General features: G+C 44.8%; 1 protein-coding gene across 1 annotated transcript in view; it reads right to left on the bottom strand.

Annotated features, from left to right (window-relative positions):
• Positions 1–343: 343 nt before the first annotated feature.
• The window catches only part of LOC126209845 (protein Flattop), a 189,503-nt gene continuing 169,645 nt past the window's right edge, over positions 344–20,201 (bottom strand). Inside the window, exons 2-3 of the mRNA XM_049938973.1 lie at positions 13,465–13,704; positions 344–658 (exon numbers count right to left, since the gene is read on the bottom strand). Coding sequence (XP_049794930.1) covers positions 344–658; positions 13,465–13,704 — 555 coding nt within the window. The remainder of the gene's footprint in view (positions 659–13,464; positions 13,705–20,201) is intronic.

The raw sequence follows: 20,201 nt of genomic DNA, 5'->3' as shown, positions 1-20,201 counted from the left end.
TTCTCCGAACTTCCTCGATGCACTCCGTTGATGCTATCTGGTAAGGACGAGGTATCGAATATATTGCTTCCCCCTACTTATAGCTCCCGAGGAGATCACGAATGTAAAATTAGAGAGATTCGAGCGCGCAAGGAGGCTTTCCGGCAGTCGTTCTTCCCGCGAACCATACGCGACTGGAACAGGAAAGGGAGGTAATGACAGTGGCACGTAAAGTGCCCTCGGCTACACACCGTTGTGTGGCTTGCGGAGTATAGATGTAGAACCAGTTGTGGAGGACCTACAGAAAATGGGCTGTTGGCGATGAACAGATGCAGTGGTGGAGAGTTACTGAAGAGGTGAAGAGTCACAGTGAAATAGGGAGCCGCTGTTGTTGTGAGGTGCCTGGCGGCAGATTAGCGGCACTCACCGGCCCCGCCTCCTGCTGGTCCTCTTGAGGCTGTGGCGCCGCTTCCGCCGCCCGGTCTATCGCCTCCTGCGCGGCCTGCGACCTCTCCGGCACCGGTACACTGGAGGCGGACCGCTTCTGCCACGAGCTGGGCTCCACGGGTGGCGGGCGGACCGGGGGGTTCACCACCGACAGCTCCTCAGCTGCAACCACAGGGTGGGGCCGCAGTCGGCACCTGAGGCTGCACAGCGCTACAGAGTAATTCCACAGGAACTGTAAACATCGATAAAATGTTCCCGCAGGGTATGCACACTGGCAAGAAAAAAATTACCGGATTTTCTGGTAAACAATATACTGAAACTTCCTGGCAGATTAAAACTGTGTGCCGGACCGAGACTCGAACTCGGGACCTTTGCCTTTCGCGGGCAAGTGCACTACCGACTAGAGTTGTGGCGATTCGTGAATGAGTCGTTCATTTGAACGACTCTAAATAAAGAATCGTAAGAATCGAATCGTGATATGGACGAATCGTCGTTCAAAAGAATCGTAAGAACGACTGCGTGTTTCCGAGTCGTGACGATTCCAAGTTCGGACGATTCATCAATTCTTAGTACGCTATGCTTCGAAGGCAACTTCCGAATCATGCCGAGTCGTGCCGAATGATTACGACCGCCAGATGGCAGTCAAGTGGAGGATGCGTGTGAACAATAGAGTTGGGCAACACGATTCTTTTTCACGATTCGATTTCTACGATTCAATATCACATTGCGAATTGATTCCTACGATTCGTTCACGATTCTTACAGAATGCAAAAAGTTCTATATCTTACTCACAGATGGCAGGACATGTCTAAAACTGTCAATGGGGCTAGAATCGAACTGTGTCATGATGAGATATGCCAGATATAGTTTATTTATGAGTAAACATGCATATGACGTCACAAGTGCTATTCTCGATTTATACGTGTAATGCCTTAATTGTTGAAAGGTCACGTTTGATTTGATTGCATGTATTGTTTTGTTTCAGTATGCCAGGAAAGAGGAGTAGATTTCCGCGAAAGGTGGTGCAAAATTACGCGGTATGCCAGTTTGATTGTGTGGCTTGAACGTATCTAACTACAGACGTCTCTTTTATAGTAACAAAGTCTAGCAGTGAGGCAGATGTGGTTTGGCTCATATCATCCTATGTTTTTCTGTGCTAAGATGTCTTTCCAAGTCCACATCACCCTTGTAATTCACAACGCAACTGACAGCCCTCCCACACAGCAAATTTAGCTTAACTTTCATTTCTTCTAAATACAAAGCATAGGTATTTTGCTTTTTGATTTTTCTGAGAACTTGCCGCTGTCACTACTATTTACGTGAGAAGGCGACACCGCCAAGTGTCAGCTTGGTTTTCGCGAGTAACATCACGGCCCACGAACTTCGTTATTCGTTCCGAGCTTCCCTTTGCTCACACGCATCCTCCACTTGACTGCCATCTGGCGGTCGTAATCATTTGGCACGACTCGGCATCATTCGGAAGTTGCCTTCGAAGCATAGCGTACTAAGAATCGATGAATCGTCCGAACTTGGAATCGTCACGACTCGGAAACACGCAATCGTTCTTACGATTCTTTTGAACGACGATTCGTCCGTATCACGATTCGATTCCTACGATTCTTTATTTAGAGTCGTTCAAATGAACGACTCATTCACGAATCGCCACAACTCTAGTGAACAAAGGAAGCTCGGAACGAATACACGAAGTTTGTGGGCCATAATATTACTCGCGAAAACCAAGCTGACATTTGGCGGTGGCAGACGGGAACGAGCGTAAAAGCATTTCCCATTTACTATCCCTATATAGTGCACATCGCGGATTCGTATCGTCCTACGTTTTTCTGAGCTCTTTCCAATTCCACAGCACCTTCTATTTCACAATAAAGCAACCGTCAGCCCTCACACACTGCAAATTTAGCTTAACTTTTGTTTCGTCGAAATACAAAGCATAGGTATTTTGCTTTTAATTTGTCTAAGAACTTGCTTCTGCCACTACTGTTTATGTGAGAAGACAACATACTTCTAAAGTGTAGGATACAATCGCATACAGCGACATTACTTCACTGCTAATTTGCTAATTCTGTTAGTTCCACCAAGGCTGTCGCACTAGACCAATATTACAGAGCCTATATAGAGAGAATAACGGCTCTCTAACCATTACCTTTCTTGGCGGATCGCCGTGTAATACCGTCTTTAAACAAAAGCTTTTTAATTAATAATTTAAAGTTCGAGTTTTCGAATATTATCGTGTTCAGATTCATATTCAATTTTAGTGAAGTAACGTCGCTGTACACGATTTTAATCCTACACTTTAGAAGAATGTCGTCTTCTCACATAAAGAGTAGTGACAGCGGCGAGTTCTCAGACAAATTAAAAGCAAAATATCTATGCTTTGTATTTAGAAGAAATGAAAGTTAAGCTAAATTTGCTGTGTGGGAGGGCTGTCAGCTGCTTTATGAATTACAAGGGTGATGTAGACTTGGAAAGACATCTTAGCATAGAAAAACATAGGATGATATGAGCCAAACCACATCTGCCTCACTGCTAGACTTTGTTACTATAAAAGAGACGTCTGTAGTTAGATACGTTCAAGCCACACAACCAAACTGGCATACCGCGTAATTTTGCACCACCTTTCGCGGAAATCTACTCCTCTTTCCTGGCATACTGAAATAAAAGAAGAGATGCAATTAAATCAAACGGCCGGCCGAAGTGGCCGTGCGGGTAAAGGCGCTGCAGTCTGGAACCGCAAGACCGCTACGGTCGCAGGTTCGAATCCTGCCTCGGGCATGGATGTTTGTGATGTCCTTAGGTTCGTTAGGTTTAACTAGTTCTAAGTTCTAGGGGACTAATGACCTCAGCAGTTGAGTCCCATAGTGCTCACAGCCATTTTTTTTTTTAAATCAAACGTGGCATTTCAACAATTAGGGCATTACACGTATAAATCGAGAATCCCACTTGTAACGTCATGCATGTTTACTCATAAATAAACTATATCTGGCATATCTCATCATGACACAGTTCGATTCTAACCCCATTGACAGTTTTAGACATATCCTGCCATCTGTGAGTAAGATGTAGAACGTTTTGCATTCGGTAAGAATCGTGGCATCGCAGACTAGAATGAATCATGAATCGAATCGGGAAAAAGAATCGTGTGGTCCAACTCTACTACCGACTGAGCTACCCAAGCACGACTCACGCCACGAACTCACAGCTTTACATCTTCCAGTACCTCGTCTCCTACCTTCCAAACTTTACAGAAGCTCTCCTGGGAACCTTGCAGAACTAGCACTCCTGAAAGAAAGGATATAGCGGAGACATGGCTTAGCCACAGCCTGGGGGATGTTTCCAGAATGAGATTTTCACTCTGCAGTGGAGTGTGCGCTGATATGAAACTTCCTGACAGATTAAAACTGTGTGCCGGACCGAGACTCGAACTCGGGACCTTTGCCTTTCGCGGGCAAGTGCTGTACTAGGCAAAGGTGCAGAGTTCGAATCTCGGTCCGGCACACAGTTTTAATCTGCCAGGAAGTTTCATATCAACGCACACTCCGCTGCAGAGTGAAAATCTCATTCTGGAAAGAATATATTGATTCCCAGGTGAAAATACACTCTGCCCATGGCGAAAATACACTTTTCCAATGGCAAGTGACAGCATACTTTCCCTCACAGCTTTACATCATATCAGTCCTTTGAATGTGTGTGTGTGATATCTTATCGAACTTAACTGCTAAGCTCATCAGTCCCTAAGCTTACACACTACTTAACCTAAATTATCCTAAGGACAAACACACACACCCATGCCCGAGGGAGGACTCGAACCTCCGCCGGGACCAGCCGCACAGTCCATGACTGCAGCGCCTTAGACCGCTCGGCTAATCCCGCGCGGCTCCTTTGAATGGTAAAGGTTTTCTACACCGGCGTAGAAATTACCGGCACTTTACGCAATGGAACAGCGAAAAAACAACGTGTTTTAGAAAGATCTTTGACGTGCAGCAACATGTGCACTGCATATTTACATGTAACGAAAGTACCGGGTGGCTATAATTAAACTTTCCCTACTTAACGTGTTAAAACATGAAAAGTAATTACAGTACGAGTACCAAGCTTGGTAGCATTAATGTCCAGAGTATGCGGTGCATGATTTCCATGCGTGACAGCGCCACCATCAAGTTCCGACTGTGGCCACCAGGTGCTGTGATCAGTCATCGTGATTCAGTCCCACACACCTGACCAGTCACAGTGCACTTGGTGACGTGTGAACATGAGCTTCAACAAAACAAGGGCATTATTGGTGAAGCTCTATTATCAAAGCAACAGTAATGCTGGAGCTTCACTTCTAGAATATCGCAGGGTGAAAGGATTACGGAAGGGTCCTCTCTCCCCGACTGCTGGGCACGGGCAAAAGAGGCATATGTGGCCGAGAAAAGTCTACTAGTATGAAATGTGGCCGTAATTTGGGGAAGAAATTTCTGAGAATACACGTTTGCAGTACAGCATTGTGGGAAAACCTGAACAGAACAGAATCGAAACATTTGAGATACGGTGCTACAAGCGTATGTTGAAAATTAGGTGGAATGATAAGGTAAGGAATGAAGAGTTTCAATGCAGAATTGGCGAAGAAGGGAATATAGGGGAAGCGCGGGCAAGAAGATAAATATCGTGTGACTAGGACGTCACGTCAGGTACATCTGCATCTACATTTATATTCCGCAAGCCACCCAACGGTGTGTGGCGGAGGCCACTTTAGGTGCGTCATTACCTCCTTTTCCTGTTCCAGTCGCGTATGGTTCGCGGGAAGAACGACTGCCGGAAAGCCTCCGTGCGCGCTCTAATCTCTCTAATTTTACATTCGTGATCTCCTCGGGAGGTATAAGTAGGGGGAAGCAATATATTCGATACCTCATCCAGAAACGAACCCTCTCGAAACCTGGCGAGCAAGCTACACCGCGATGCAGAGCGCCTCTCTTGCAGAGTCTGCCACTTGAGTTTATTAAACACCTCCGTAACGCTATCACGGTTACCAAATAACCCTGTGACGAAACGCGCCACTCTTCTTTGGATCTTCTCTATCTCTTCCGTCAACCCGATCCGGTACGGATCCCACACTGATGAGCAATACTCAAGTATAGGTCGAACGAGTGTTTTGTAAGCCACCTCCTTTGTTGATGGACTACATTTTCTAAGCACTCTCCCAATGGATCTCAACCTGGTACCCGCCTTACGGGTAGACCGTTCGCCGGGTGCAAGTCTTTAGATTTGACGCCACTTCGGCGACTTGCGCGTCGATGGGGATGAAATGATGATGATTGAGACAACACAACACCCATTCCCTGAGCGGAGAAAATCCTCCGACCCACCCGGGAATCGAACCCGGGCATTTAAGATTGACATTCTGTTCCGCTGACCACTCAGCTACCTTTTTTTTTCTGATCTCATTTTGTTCGTTTTCGTTCATTGTATTTGCTCGGGGCGGACGTCGCGAGACACCCGTTTCAGTTCATCGTTGATCCACTAACTCAGTTTTTGTATTACAGAGGGCAGCTAACCCTCTGACCGAACACGCTCAGCTATGAGCTACCGTGCCGGCAAAATAATGGCACTGGGGAAATTTGAACAAATGCACGAATATCTACATCTACATCCATACTCCGCAAGCCACCTGACGGTGTGTGGAGGAGGGTACCTTGAGTATCTCTATCGGTTCTCCCTTCTATTCCAGTCTCGTATTGTTCGTGGAAAGAAGGATTGTCGGTATGCTTCTGTGTCGGCTCTAATCTCTCTCATTTTATCCTCATGGTCTCTTCGCGAGATATACGTAGGAGGGAGCAATATACTGCTTGACTCCTCAGTGAAGGTATGTTCTCGAAACTTTAACAAAAGCCCGTACCGTGCTACTGAGCGTCTCTCCCGTAGAGTCTTCCTCTGGAGTTTATCTATCATCTCCGTAACGCTTTCGCGATTACTAAATGATCCTGTAACGAAGCGCGCTGCTCTCCGTTGGATCTTCTCTTTCTCTTCTATCAACCCTATCTGGTACGGATCCCACACCGCTGAGCAGTATTCAAGCAGTGGGCGAACGAGTGTACTGTAACCTACTTCCTTTGTTTTCGGATTGCATTTCCTTAGGATTCTTCGAATGAATCTCAGTCTGGCATCTGCTTTACCGACGATCAACTTTATATAATCATTCCATTTTAAATCACTCCTAATGCCTACTCCCAGATAATTTATGGAATTAACTGCTTCCAGTTGCTGACCTGCTATTTTGTAGCTAAATGATAAGGGATCTATCTTTCTATGTATTCGCAGCACATTACACTTGTCTACATTGAGATTCAATTGCCATCCCCTGCACCATGCGTCAATTCGCTGCAGATCCTCCTGCATTTCAGTACAATTTTCCATTGTTACAACCTCTCGATACACAACAGCATCATCTGCAAAAAGCCTCAGTGAACTTCCGATGTCATGCACCAGGTCATTTATTTATATTGTGAATAGCAACGGTCCTACGACACTCCCCTGCGGCACACCTGAAATCACTCGTACTCCGGAAGACTTCTCTCCATTGAGAATGAAATGCTGCGTTCTGTTATCTAGGAACTCCTCAATCCAATCACATAATATGTCTGATAGTCCATGTGCTCTTACTTTGTTCATTAAACGACTGTGGGGAACTGTATCGAACGCCCTGCGGAAGTCAAGAAACACGGCATCTACCTGTGAACCCGTGTCTATGGCCCTCTGCGTCTGGTGGACGAATAGCGCGAGCTGGGTTTCACACGACCGTCTTTTTCGAAACCCATGCTGATTCCTACAGAGTAGATTTCTAGTCTCCAGAAAAGTCATTATACTCGAACATAATACGTGTTCCAAAATTCTACAACTGATCGACGTTAGAGATATAGGTCCATAGTTCTGCACATCTGTTCGACGTCCCTTCTTGAAAACGGGGATGACCTGTGCCCTTTTCCAATCCTTTGGAACGCTACGCTCTTCTACAGACCTACGGTACACCGCTGCAAGAAGGGGGGCAAGTTCCTTCGCGTACTCTGTGTAAAATAGAACTGGTATCCCAACAGGTCCAACGGCCTTCGCTCTTTTGAGCGATTTTAATTGTTTCTCTATCCCTCTGTCGTCTATTTCGATATCTACCATTTTGTCATCTGTGCGACAATCTAGAAAAGGAACTACAGTGCAGTTTTCCTCTGTGAAACAGCTTTGGAAAAAGACATTTAGTATTTCGGCCTTTAGTCTGTCATCCTCTGTTTCTGTACCATTTTGGTCACAGAGTGTCTGGACATTTTGTTTTGATCCACCTACCGCCTTTGCTTTACATTCCATTACGCTACCGACTGCGTCACACGTTCAATGCTACCGGGGGCGGACGCGGGCAAGTAGAAGAGACGGGAAGGTATGACATACGTTGTGACATCAGTCAATAACTTCAATGGCACTAGAGGGAGCTGTAGAGGGTAAAAAATGCGGAGGAAGACCGAGATTCCGTAACATCCAGCAAATAACTGACATCGTACGTGGCAAGTACTACCCTGACATGAACAGGCTGGACATGGAGCTACCTGCGTTGCAGCAACACGCCGCCAGCACTCAGTGTTCGCAAGCGTATGACTGAAGTTCTGATAAACACTGAAATCCCTGCATGATAGGAGCCAAAACAACGTGGCTCATTTCACTGGTTATATGGGGGTTGGCAGCACAATTCTGTTTTCTCGCCTGTATCAGTGCACTTCGGGACTGTAGTGTGGGGATTTCAATTTGTAGCAGGACTGTAGCCATGGAACTCCAAACAAACAAAAATGTAACTGCTCTCTAAGAAGAAAAGAAAATAAGATGTAGCGCGAAGGAGCTGGCCGTTGTGGCCGAGCGGTTCTAGGCGCTTCAGTCTGGAACCGCGCAACCGCTACGGTCGCAGGTTCGAATCCTGCCTCGGGCATGGATGTGTGTGATGCTCTTAGGTTAGTTAGGTTTAAGTAGTTCTAAGTTCTAGGGGATTGATGACCACAGAAGTTGAGTCCCATAGTGCTCAGAGCCATTTGAACATTTTAAGACGGAAGGCCGAAACTCTAAACCTAGCTTTCAAAAACTCGTTTACGGTAGAGGACTGCAGCACCAATCCCACTTTCAATTATCGAGCAAACGCAAGGATGGCTGACGTAGTATTTAGTTTATCTGGGATTGTAAAACAGTTAAGATTCTTAGATGTCAGGAAGGCATCTGGCTCGGACGGTATCCCCGTAAGATAATGTGTTGACTATGCTACAAATACCCTCAGACTTCAAGAAGAATATAATAATTCCATTCCCAAATAAAGCAGGTGTTGACAGATGTGACAGATGTGAAAATTACCGAACTATCAGTTTAATAAGCCACGGCTGCAAAATACTAACACGAATTCTTTACAGACGAATGGGAAAACTGGTAGAAGCCGACCTCGGGTAAGATCAGTTTGGATTCCACAGAAATGTTGGAACACGTGAGACAATACTGACCCCACGACTTATCTTAGAAGAAATATTAAGGAAAGGCAAACCTACGTTTCTAGCATTTGTAGACTTAGAGGAAGCTTTTGGCAATGTTAAATGGGATACTCTCTTTCAAATTGTGAAGGTAGCAGGGGAGCGAAAGGCTATTTACAATTTGTACAGAAACTTTGAGGTTCACCGATGATATTGTAATTGTGTCAGAGACAGCAAAGGACTTGAAAGAGCAGTTGAACGGAATGGACAGTGTCTTGAAAGGAGGATATAAGATGAACATCAACAAAAGCAAAACGAGGGTAATGGAATGTAGTCGAATTAAACCGGGTGATGCTGAGGGAATTAGATTAGGAAATGAGATACTTCAAGTAGTAAAGGAGTTTTGCTATTTGCGGGGCAAAATAACTGATGATGGTCGAAGTAGAGAGGATATAAAATGTAGACTGGCAATGGCAAGGAAATCGTTTCTGAAGAAGAGAAATTTGTTATCATCGAGTATAGATTTAAGTGTCAGGAAGTCGTTTCTGAAAGTATTTGTATGGAGTGTAGCCATGTATGGAAGTGAAGCGTGGACGATAAATAGTTTAGACAAGAAGAGAATAGAAGCTTTTGAAATGTGGTGCTACAGAAGAATGCTGAAGATTAGACGGGTAGATCACATAACTAATGTGGAGGTATTCAACAGAATTGGGGAGAAGAGGAGTTTGTGGCACAATTTGACTAGAAGGAGGGATCGGTTGGTAGGACATGTTCTGAGGCATCAAGGTTGGTTGGTTGGTTGTTTGGGGAAGGAGACCAGACAGCGAGGTCATCGGTCTCATCGGATTAGGGAAGGAAGTCGGCCGTGCCCTTTGAAAGGAACCATCCCGGCATTTGCCTGGAGCGATGTAGGGAAATCACGGAAAACCTAAATCAGGATGGCCGGACGCGGGATTGAACCGTCGTCCTCCCGAATGCGAGTCCAGTGTCTAACCACTGCGCCACCTCGCTCGGTAGGCATCAAGGAATCACCAATTTAGTATTGGAGCGCAGCGTGGAGGGTAAAAATCGTAGAGGGAGACCAAGAGGTGAATACACTAAGCAGATTCAGAAGGATGTAGGTTGCAGTAGGTACTGGAAGATGAAGAAGCTTGCAGAGGATAGAGCAGCATGGAGAGATGCACCAAACCAGTCTCTGGACTGAAGACCACAACAACAACATATATAACTTTAGTTTAGCAAGGTGATCACTACAATTCTGTCTACTCCTGGTACACACACATCACACTATAAAGAAATGCAGGCTAGGTAGCACAAGCTGAGGAGTATTGATGAACAGAAGTGCGAACCAACATTCAAATCCTGCTAGATATTTAGCTTGTGACTATGTCCCATTTTGAACAACACCAGAGCTTCTGCACGTGATACGTTCGACTATCTATCTCTCTGTTGTAAGCATGAAAGTGCCACAATTCTAACATGGAGCTCAGTTCTCTCATGTGGTCCCTACCAGTGACCCACCGCCCCAAATGGGTGACTTCTGTGGCAGGCAGGCTGCCCTGACACTAGTTTCACATTCTTAAGGAGTATGGTTCAAAAATGATGGTCTGCCCATCCTAACGTGGAATTTGACCGATTACCCTAATTTCAGACGTGACTGCTGAGATTGTGCTATTGAAAGAATGCAGTTGGTTCCTTCGTCCATGCTCGTCCTATCCAAGCGAGTCATCTTTCTTTGACCGAGCGACGTGGCGCAATGGTTAGTACTCGAATTCGTGAGGACGACGGTTCAATCCCGCGTCCGCCCATCCTGATTTAGGTTTTCCGTGATTTCCCTAAATCGCTCCAGGCAAATAACAGGGTGGTTCCTTTGAAAGGGCACGGCTGATTTCCTTCTCCGTTCTTCCCTAATCTGATGAGACCAAAGACCTCGCAGTTTGGTCTCTTCCCCCAAACAAGCCAACTCCTCTGTCTTTGACCTTATCTACAACGGAGTTACTCTCATTTCGTTCTATTGAGATGTGTCCGTGATAGGTTCGAGTTACTGCGATAGCTGCCTTAGAATCATGTGCCCCAGTCTTCCCTCATCCTACTAAGCTCTCTTTCTACAAATGTGGCATAAAATATTGCAAGTGATTCAACAATATCTCTAAATTCCCTCTAGCCTCTCTCTAGCCTCCAGGACCGGTCTCAGGGTGTCAGCCACGGAACTCTAGGGCTTCGGTGGGTCTCTGCTAAGTCCGGGCAGCAAGATTTTATTATTGATGACTACAGATCGGATTATGTGCATCACAAAAACCTTAAAATATGCTTGCAAATATGCATGAAAAATGCTTAAAAATTGATAAAAGTGTCGAAATATGCAAGATCAAATAATAAAAAACATGGTAGTTACTGCGTGCATTATATCTCAAATTCGAACGTGTGTATATCAGTCACGAGGAAGAGCGCCAGCCACGCTAAAAATCGGTACGTTTAGATCGCTGATATCATTTTCTGAACACTTTCTGGCAGAAGTTAGGAACGGGGCCTTCCTGGAATTATTTTCTAAAAATTTGCAAAATAGGGGTGCATACCGTTTTTCAAGAATTGTTCTTTCTTTGCTATTGCTGCGATACGAGTGAGTCGCAGCGAAACAATCGATATGTATCGAACCAACTTCGAGATATATCGCACGCAGAGGGGCACGCTTTAAAGATGGACATACAATCTTGAATTATTTTGAACAGTATTAACTTTTAATTAATACTATTGGACCAAATCATGATTTACAATTTATTTTACATTTTTCTACTATTGTAAACAAAAACGACCAAATACTGTTCCAAATGTTCGGTAGTAAGATTGCGTCTTCGATCAACCAAAACATTTTTATAAGCAGAAAAGGACCGCTCTACATCAACTGGGGTAACTGGGCAGTATTTGAATTTGGGTGCTATGTTGGCACTTACTGTTTCTGGTAAAAGTTCACCCGTCGCATAAATAAAACTATCAATTTGGCACAAGGGTTCGAAGCCTGGATTATTGTTTAAAATGTTTTCAAACTTTTCTTTAATGAGGAGCTCACTAGGTTAGTTTTATTCGTCAACCGAATAGATTAATTCAACGCCAAACCTTGAGTTTCAAGCATTTAATACTTGCAGATATATCGGAAAAATTATTTGCTAATCACAGCAATGCCTTTTTTAATACCAGAATCATTAAAATATTCCTTGCACTGGCAAAATGGAAAAGCCTCTGCACTATCGAAGTCGTCTAATATACCTCTAATGGCCTCGAAAAGTTCATTGTAAAACAACACAGCTTCGAGCCGCGTACGCAACGAGTTACCACTGGTTTGGGAGGTAAAGGCAGATTCGGCAGTTTTTCTTCGTAGGTCTTGATGTGACCAGGAGCCTTTAGAAATACTTTCTTCGTGGATGAAATTAGTTTATTTACATTCACAAACGTGGAACGTTCTTCTTCAGCAAGACGATGTACTCCATGAATCAAATTAGGATAAATTCCTCGGAGAGTTTTCCCTGGTTTCCATAAAGGGAGAAGCATCCGAAATAAACACACAGCCTTTCATCTGCAGAAGATTCTGGAAATATTTTTGTAATTCCTCATTCACAAATCTTGCAATCGTAGATTGATTTACTTTCTCTAGTTCTTTGCAGGCCTGTAAATAGGAAGGAGGCGGCTCTTCTTTTAAAGCACCAACAATTAAATTTGCAAAGTAACGGCTATTGAAATCCAGATAATGCTGTCCTTGAGTTCATTGCGTACTTCTTTCGGGGGCGCGTGCTCGCGCTTGTGTGTACGTGTGTGTGTGTGTGTGTGTGTGTGTGTGTGTGTGTGTGTGTGGTGCTTCGGGTGTTAGTTTAATTTACATTAAGTAGTGTGTAAGCCTAGGGACTGAAGACCTCAGCAGTTTGGTCACATAGGAAGTTACCACCACCACCACCACCACCACCACCACCACCAGAACATTTACGTAGACTGTCACTACGTAATTTTTATGCAATGTTGATTCATCTGTTTTATTTTGATTTAAGCAATATTTACGCAGGAAGCTTTTGAGGATAGGGTTTGTAAGGTTGTGACGAGGAATATTGCTTCCAGTGAATGTTTCACATACATCCATGTCAAACCGACTTTTCTGGTTACCTTGGGACAAATCCCCGCTACTCCGACTTGCTGTTGTCAGACGTTGTCGTGGTTCAAACGGCTCTGAGCACTATGGGACTTCACATCCGAGGTCATCAGTCCCCTAGAACTTAGAACTACTTAAACCTAACTAACCTAAAGACATCACAACATCCATGCCCGAGGCAGGATTCGAACCTTAGGTTAGTTCTAAGCCCTAGGCGACTGATGACCTCAGAAGTCAAGTCGCATAGTGCTCAGAGCCATTTGAACCATTTGTTGTTTTAGCTACAGGACATAGCTGATGTTATCTAGCTACTCTTGTATTATTGGCATTGAGCTGGAGCTGTACCTAAACAGGTCGCAGTTGGCACAGTTAATAGACCTCTGAGCACTCCAAACAGTAGGTTCTCTGTTGTTGACGCACCAGGGCGGCCTCACAGTACTGACCTTGCTTCCTGGTGATGCGCCTCGGCAGTTCCCAGGTGCCCCGGTAGCAGCCCCAGGGCCCTCGTGGACCTCTGGGGACCCCCGGCAGCAGGTGCCCCCTGTCGTTGGCTATGGGTCGCGGCTGATGGTGATCTCTGCCGAAGGCGGCTCGCTTTGAAGGCCACCGCTCGGGGACCTCCCAATTGCGGAGGCGGCGCGGGTTGTACGCACCGTCGAACTGCAACAATGGAGAAACAATAGTGTGTTGATAATAACATGTCTTGTAATGGAACAAAACACGCAACTGAAGAGACAACAAGTACTAATTTCGAACTTCCTGGCAGATTAAAACTGTGTGCCGGACCGAGACTCTAACTCGGGACCTTTGCCTTTCACGGGCATGTGCTCTACCAACTGAGCTACCCAAGCACGACTGAGTCCCCGTCCTCACAGCTTTACTTCTGCGAGTATCTCGCCTCCTACCTTCCAAACTTTACAGAAGCTCTCCTGCGAACCTTGCAGTTTGGAAGGTAGGAGACGAGGTACTGACAGAAGTAAAGCTGTGGGGACGGAGCCTGAGTCGTGCTTGGGTAGCTCAGTTGGTAGAGCACTTGCTCGCGAAAGGCAAAGGTCCCGAGTTCGAGTCTCGGTCGGGCACACAGTTTTAATTTGCCAGCGCACACTCTGCTGCAGATTGAAAATCTCATTCAGTATTAATTTCATTTGCAGTTGCTAGTTTCAAGAATAGTGTGAATGTTGGTTCAGAAGTTGAAAGTATCATTGAGGCATGTGCATGGATAGGCAGAGACGCTCTTTGTACGTCGCCTGGTGGACCACTCCACAGCTGGAGTTCGCCCATGAGCTGGTACCAACAAAACTGGTCGCCTGTGGGATGGGAGCCGACGGTTGAGCAGACTTTTTGCTCCTACAGAACACCCATTTCCTCCAGAAAATGAGTCCAAGAATCAGAACCCTCTACTGAGTTTGGTTTGTCTCAGTTTGGATAGGGACATACCTAATACTCATCTGGGTTTGGAGCGCTGTAGTGAGGGGGGCAACAGCCAAAAGTTTTATGGATGAATGTGGGCTTGGCAGCGGAAACAAGAGAGGAGAAGGTTAATTGAGTTCTCCAGTAAATTTCAGCACATACGAGCGAATACACTGTTAAAAAATCACAGCAGAAGGTGGTATACTTGCAAAAGGCCCAGACATGTGAGTTGTTTCCAGCTGCATTGCGTCATGGTCAGACAAAAATTCCAAAATTAAGTCTTGTATTGTAAGTTGTACCCAGGATACAGATTCGGATCACAATTTAGTAGTGGTGAAGTGTGGACTGACGTTTAAGAGAATCGTCTGCCTCGGAAGAAGACTGCAAACGGCTTACGGCATATCTGCGAGTTGTTCGACTACTGTATGTAAAATTGAACGACGCTACGAAGAGAAATTGACCCCAAACAGCAATATACTTGCAGGCCGTGCTGTGGTTAGTGTAGCTGTCATAATTGTTCGCCACACCCAAGCCTACAGACACCCGATAAGATTTTTTTGTGTTTTTACTTTTGTACATCGTGAACCGTTAATTTAAACTGTGTTTTAATAATCATTCTTGAACTTTGAAGAAACTGGTTCACCCTGTTATTTCATCCTACTCATACACCTGTATAGGGTTCCTTCCTGGTGTTCGATTAATCCGAGTACCCTGTTTTACAGACCTATGAAGTGCCAAGTTAATTTAAAGTGGTACCATTTAAATTCTTTATGTAAATAATAAAAAAGATTTCCTAGCTATTACAAAGTGTTACAGTAAAAGTTTGCTTACGTAAAATTCAATCTCAGTGTAGCCAAGTTACTACAAACTGTTAAATGACTATGCAGAGTTAGTTCAAAGAATAATAGCTTTCGAAAGTAAATTCCAGTAAAAAATAGGTTTTGTTGCAGTGAAATGTGCGTATAAAAAGTGTGCACTTTTGTATCTAAGTATTTAAGTTCGTTGAATACTGACAGTGCTTTTCTAAAGGTGCTTCCTGGCCAAATTTTTTTTAGCTTCCTTGAAGTTACCTACTGGACTTTTTCCCTTTTAAAAACGTAAGGTGTAAGGTTGTAGTCCAACATTGTTTACGAGGAGTATTCTTTATATGACGAAGCAAGTTAAACAGTAGCAAGAAGGTAGGCAAAATTCAAACTTCTGCTTTTCCAATACTTCACTGTTTCATTGCCTGGATAGGCTGGAGACCATTAGTACATGTTTTACACCACTGAATAAACTTGGAATGAATTGTCCTAGATTCAATGTAATATTATTCATTCTGCGTTTCTATTTAACCGCTAGGTAAAATCTTAGGAAAATAATTGAATACTCTGATTTACTTATACAATAGACACAACACACGGTCAAATCCTGTAAAAAGGGTAACTTTATTGATTACCTTTTCCTATTAACAGGACTATCCTCCCATAGCGTACTTTATTAGGAAACTAAACTAAATTTTAGTAAGAGGGTTATACTTGGCTTTTCCCGTAACAGTATTATTTGTTCTGTTGGGGTATAGTACGAGGTGTGGCTAGAAAAAAACCGGACTAGTACTGGTGAAACAATAAAACGAATGCAATAAGGCTGAAAGTCGCGTGGCCTGTCACGTGACTCTCGCTCCGCCTACTGCTCGAGTTTCATCTGCCTCCTGCACTCAGGCTGCCCGTGGCGTCTGTTTTAAGTAGTTGACATTTTGTCTGTGCGTCGGAAAATGTTGAGTGTACAGAAAGAACAGAGTGTTAACATCAAATTTTGTTTCAAACTAGGAAAATCTGCAAGTGAAACGTTTGTAATGTTACAACAAGTGTACGGCGATGATTGTTTATCGCGAACACAAGTGTTTGAGTGGTTTAAACGATTTAAAGATGGCCGCGAAGACACCAGTGATGACACTCGCACTGGCAGACCATTGTCAGCAAAAACTGATGCAAACATTGAAAAAATCGGTAAACTTGTTCGACAAGATCGCCGTTTAACAATCAGAGCAGTGTCTGAGTTAACAGGAGTTGACAAGGAAAGTGTTAGGCAGATTCTTCATGAAAGTTTCAACATGAACAAAGTGTGTTCAAAAATGGTTCCAAAGTGTCTCACAATTGAACACAAGGAACGCCGAAGAATGATTTGTTCTGACATCCTGGAAAACATTGAAAGTGATCCCACCTTCTTACAAAATGTTATTACTTGCGATGAATCGTGGTTTTTTACTTACGATCCCGAAACTAAACGCCAATCGATGCATTGGAAAACTCCTGGTTCTCCACGACAAAAAAAAGCACGAATGTCAAAATCGAAATTCAAGGCAATGATGATTGTTTTTTTTGACATCAAAGGGATTGTGCACATTGATTGGGTACCAGAGGGACAAACAGTGAATCAGCATTACTACATTAGCGTCCTGGCTACCCTACGTGAGCGAGTACGGAGAAAACGGAACGATTTGTGGAGAAAAAAGTCACGGATCCTTCACCAAGACAATGCCCCAGCTCACAGTGCGTTGTCAGTGAAGACGTTTTTGGCAAAACACAACATTCCCATCTTAGATCATCCACCCTACTCACCTGATTTGGCCCCCTGTGACTTTTTTCTTTTCCCTAAAGTCAAGTTAGCTTTGAAAGGAACTAGATTTGAGACTGTTGAAGCAGTAAAAGAAAAAGCGACGGAAGTAATGTATGGACTTACCGAAAATGATCTGCAGCATTGCTATGAACAGTGGAAAATTCGTATGGAGCGGTGTAGAGACCGAGGAGGAGAGTAGATTGAAGGAGATAACATGAAATTGTAAATAATTGTAAATAAATGTTTTTTCCACTATCAGTCCGGTTTTTTTCTAGCCGCACCTCGTATACATGACAAAATAGAGACACGTTTCTCTTTTATTTAGGTAAAAACATACTAACTTAAAATAGCAGTGGTAGGCCTATACCACGCTCATCTATTGGTCCTCGTACTGCCTTGTAGGCAGCAGTCGGGCAATCAAAACAGGGCGAGTCAGTGATTGGTTTACGTACATTAGGACGGAAGTAGCGCTTCAGTGAAGTTAACTGAGGAAATGTACACTGCCAGGCAAAGAAATGGAGCGCTCTCAAGAACATGGCCATTTTATTGATGATTGATACGACCGCTAGTTCATCATTGTGGATATACAGAGTGATTTTTTCCAGCGTGCACAAGCTCTACGGTTAATAGATGAGAGGATACAGAACAAAAAACATCTAATGACCTTATGTTCAGAGATGCATAGTTTCCATGCTGGAGACCATTTATTCGATAATACATTGTTACAGAGAGTGCGGTCTAATACGCGTTTACAACGCAGTTACAGTATGTATAGATTCCTCCTAGATGGTGGTACCATTCCTCATACGTCATACCCTAGCGCCGTCTGCTCCAATAGTAATTGGTAGTGTTGTGTCGGATTCACTTCTCTTGCTGAACCACCTTGTAGTAGATGGGATGAAGCGTTGTACACAATGGTTCTGTATTCGAATCGAGAGTTTGCCGGCACGGTATTCACTTACGAGATGGCAAACGGCAAATGGCAACGGGCGGCGGGCAGCAAGGTTGTATCAGGATACCTATTCTCGCCGACAACAACCACACCATTCAATGTTTGCAACAGAGTTTCGCCGTTTGTCTGAGACAGGGTCGTTTCAGTAAACAGCATATCATGAAGGACGTGCCCGAAATGTTCCGACATTAGACTTGGAGGAAAATGTGTTTAACGCTGTGGGAAAAAAAAATGGTTCAAATAGCTCTGAGCACTATGGGACTTAACTTCTGAGGTCATCAGTCCCGTAGCACTTTACTTAAACCCAACTAACCTAAGGACATCATCACACACATCCATGCCCGAAGCAGGATTCGAACCTGCGACCGTAGCGGTCGCGCGGTTCCAGACTGTAGCGCCCAGAACCGCCCGGCCACAACGGCCGGCAACGCTGTGGAAGGCGACTGCCGTGTCAGTACCAGGCAGTTGGCACGCCGGTGCAGGGTAAGCCAGACGACCGTGGGGAACTTTCTCCATGACATTTGTTATCTATCACTTACAGCGTGAGCAGTTTTGTCACTGGTTTCTTCACCAGGGAACAACGATTCCGGGATTTGTCATCCATCCTGTTCATAGATGAAGCCACCTCTACGTGGCAACTTCAACTTTCGTAACAGTCATCTGTGTGGTAGTATGCAGAACCCCCATGGTATGGCGACAGCGAATCCTCAGCATCGGTACAGCCGGAATTTGTGGGCCGGGATAATTGGCGGTCGTATTGTGGGAAGAGTCTTCGTTCCACGCCGCCTAACAAGCTGGAAGTATCGGCGTTTCTTGCGGGTGACTTTGCCTCCCCTGCTGGGAGAAGTGTCGCTGATTCTAAGGGTTATGTGGCTGCTGCATGATGGTGCTCCAGCCCACTTCGCCGTTAACGTCCGGACGCATCTCAGTCGTGTCTTCCCTGGTCGGTGGATCGGACGAAGATGTCCAGTTGCATGGCCTGCTCGTTCACCGGATCTCAATCCGTGCGATTTCTGGTTATGGGGCCATCTCAAAAGTATCGTGTAAGCAGAGCCCTTTCCAGATGTTGGATGCGCTGGAGCAGCGCATTCATGTTGCCTTTGACACTTTTCGGCTGCAGCCTGGCCGATGTGAACGTGTGAGACAGAACATGCTACGGCGCGTACACACGTGCGTTGAGGTACATGGACACCAGTTTCCTGTGGATTCATGGTACAGCGCGTATTGCACCTAAGCCTCTGTATCAATGTATGACCGAATAAATAGTCTCTAGCATGCAAAGTTCATTAGACCTTTCTTGTTCCGTATCCTCTCAGCGATCAATCCCTAGAGTTTGTACACGGTGCAAAAAATGACCCTGGATAAAACACACATGTCACAGTAGAAGGCGCACAAACACCCGCATCAGTTCACAGCCTAACTCCCGCTGGTTGCACCGCAAGCATGTATTATCCTTCGCGAACGCTCGTAAAGGTGTCGGACAGTATTTTGAAACAACTTACACTTCTTAGCAAAAGTATCCGGACACCCCCAAAAACATACGTTTTTCAAATTAGATGCATTGTGCTACCACGTACTGCCAGGTACTCTCCATATCAGCGACCTCAGTAGTCATTAGACATCGTGAGAGAGCAGAAGGGGCCGGTCCACGGAACTCATGGACTTCCGGAAGAAAAGGAAAAAAAAAGCCTCTAAGCACTATGGGACTTAACATTTGAGGTCATCAGTCCCATAGACTTAGAACTACTTAAACCTAACTAACCTAAGGACATCACACACATCCATGCCCGAGGAAGGATTCGAACCTGCGACCATAGCAGCAGCGCGGTTCCGGACTGAAGTGCCTAGAACCGCTCGGCAACAGAGGTCGGCGGCTTCGAACATAGGAGATTGGGTGTCACTTGTGTTATACGTCTGTACGCGAGGTTTCCACACTCCTAAACATCCCTAGGTCCACTGTTCTCGATGTGATAGTGAATTGGAAACGTGAAAGGACACGTACAGCACAAAAGCGTACAGGCCGACCTGGTCTATTAACTGACAGAGACGCCAACAGTAGAAGAGGTTCGTAATGTGTAATAGGCAGACATCGAAACAGACCATCACACAGGAGTTCCTAACTGCATCAGTGTCCACTGCAAGTACTATGGCAGTTAGGCGGGAGATGAGAAATTTTGGATTTTATGGTCGAGCGGCT

This window comes from Schistocerca nitens, chromosome 10, assembly GCF_023898315.1.
Source record: "Schistocerca nitens isolate TAMUIC-IGC-003100 chromosome 10, iqSchNite1.1, whole genome shotgun sequence".
Taxonomy (NCBI): domain Eukaryota; kingdom Metazoa; phylum Arthropoda; class Insecta; order Orthoptera; family Acrididae; genus Schistocerca; species Schistocerca nitens.
The sequence above is the reverse complement of the archived record's forward strand: the minus strand, read 5'-3'. Positions and strand labels throughout refer to the sequence as shown.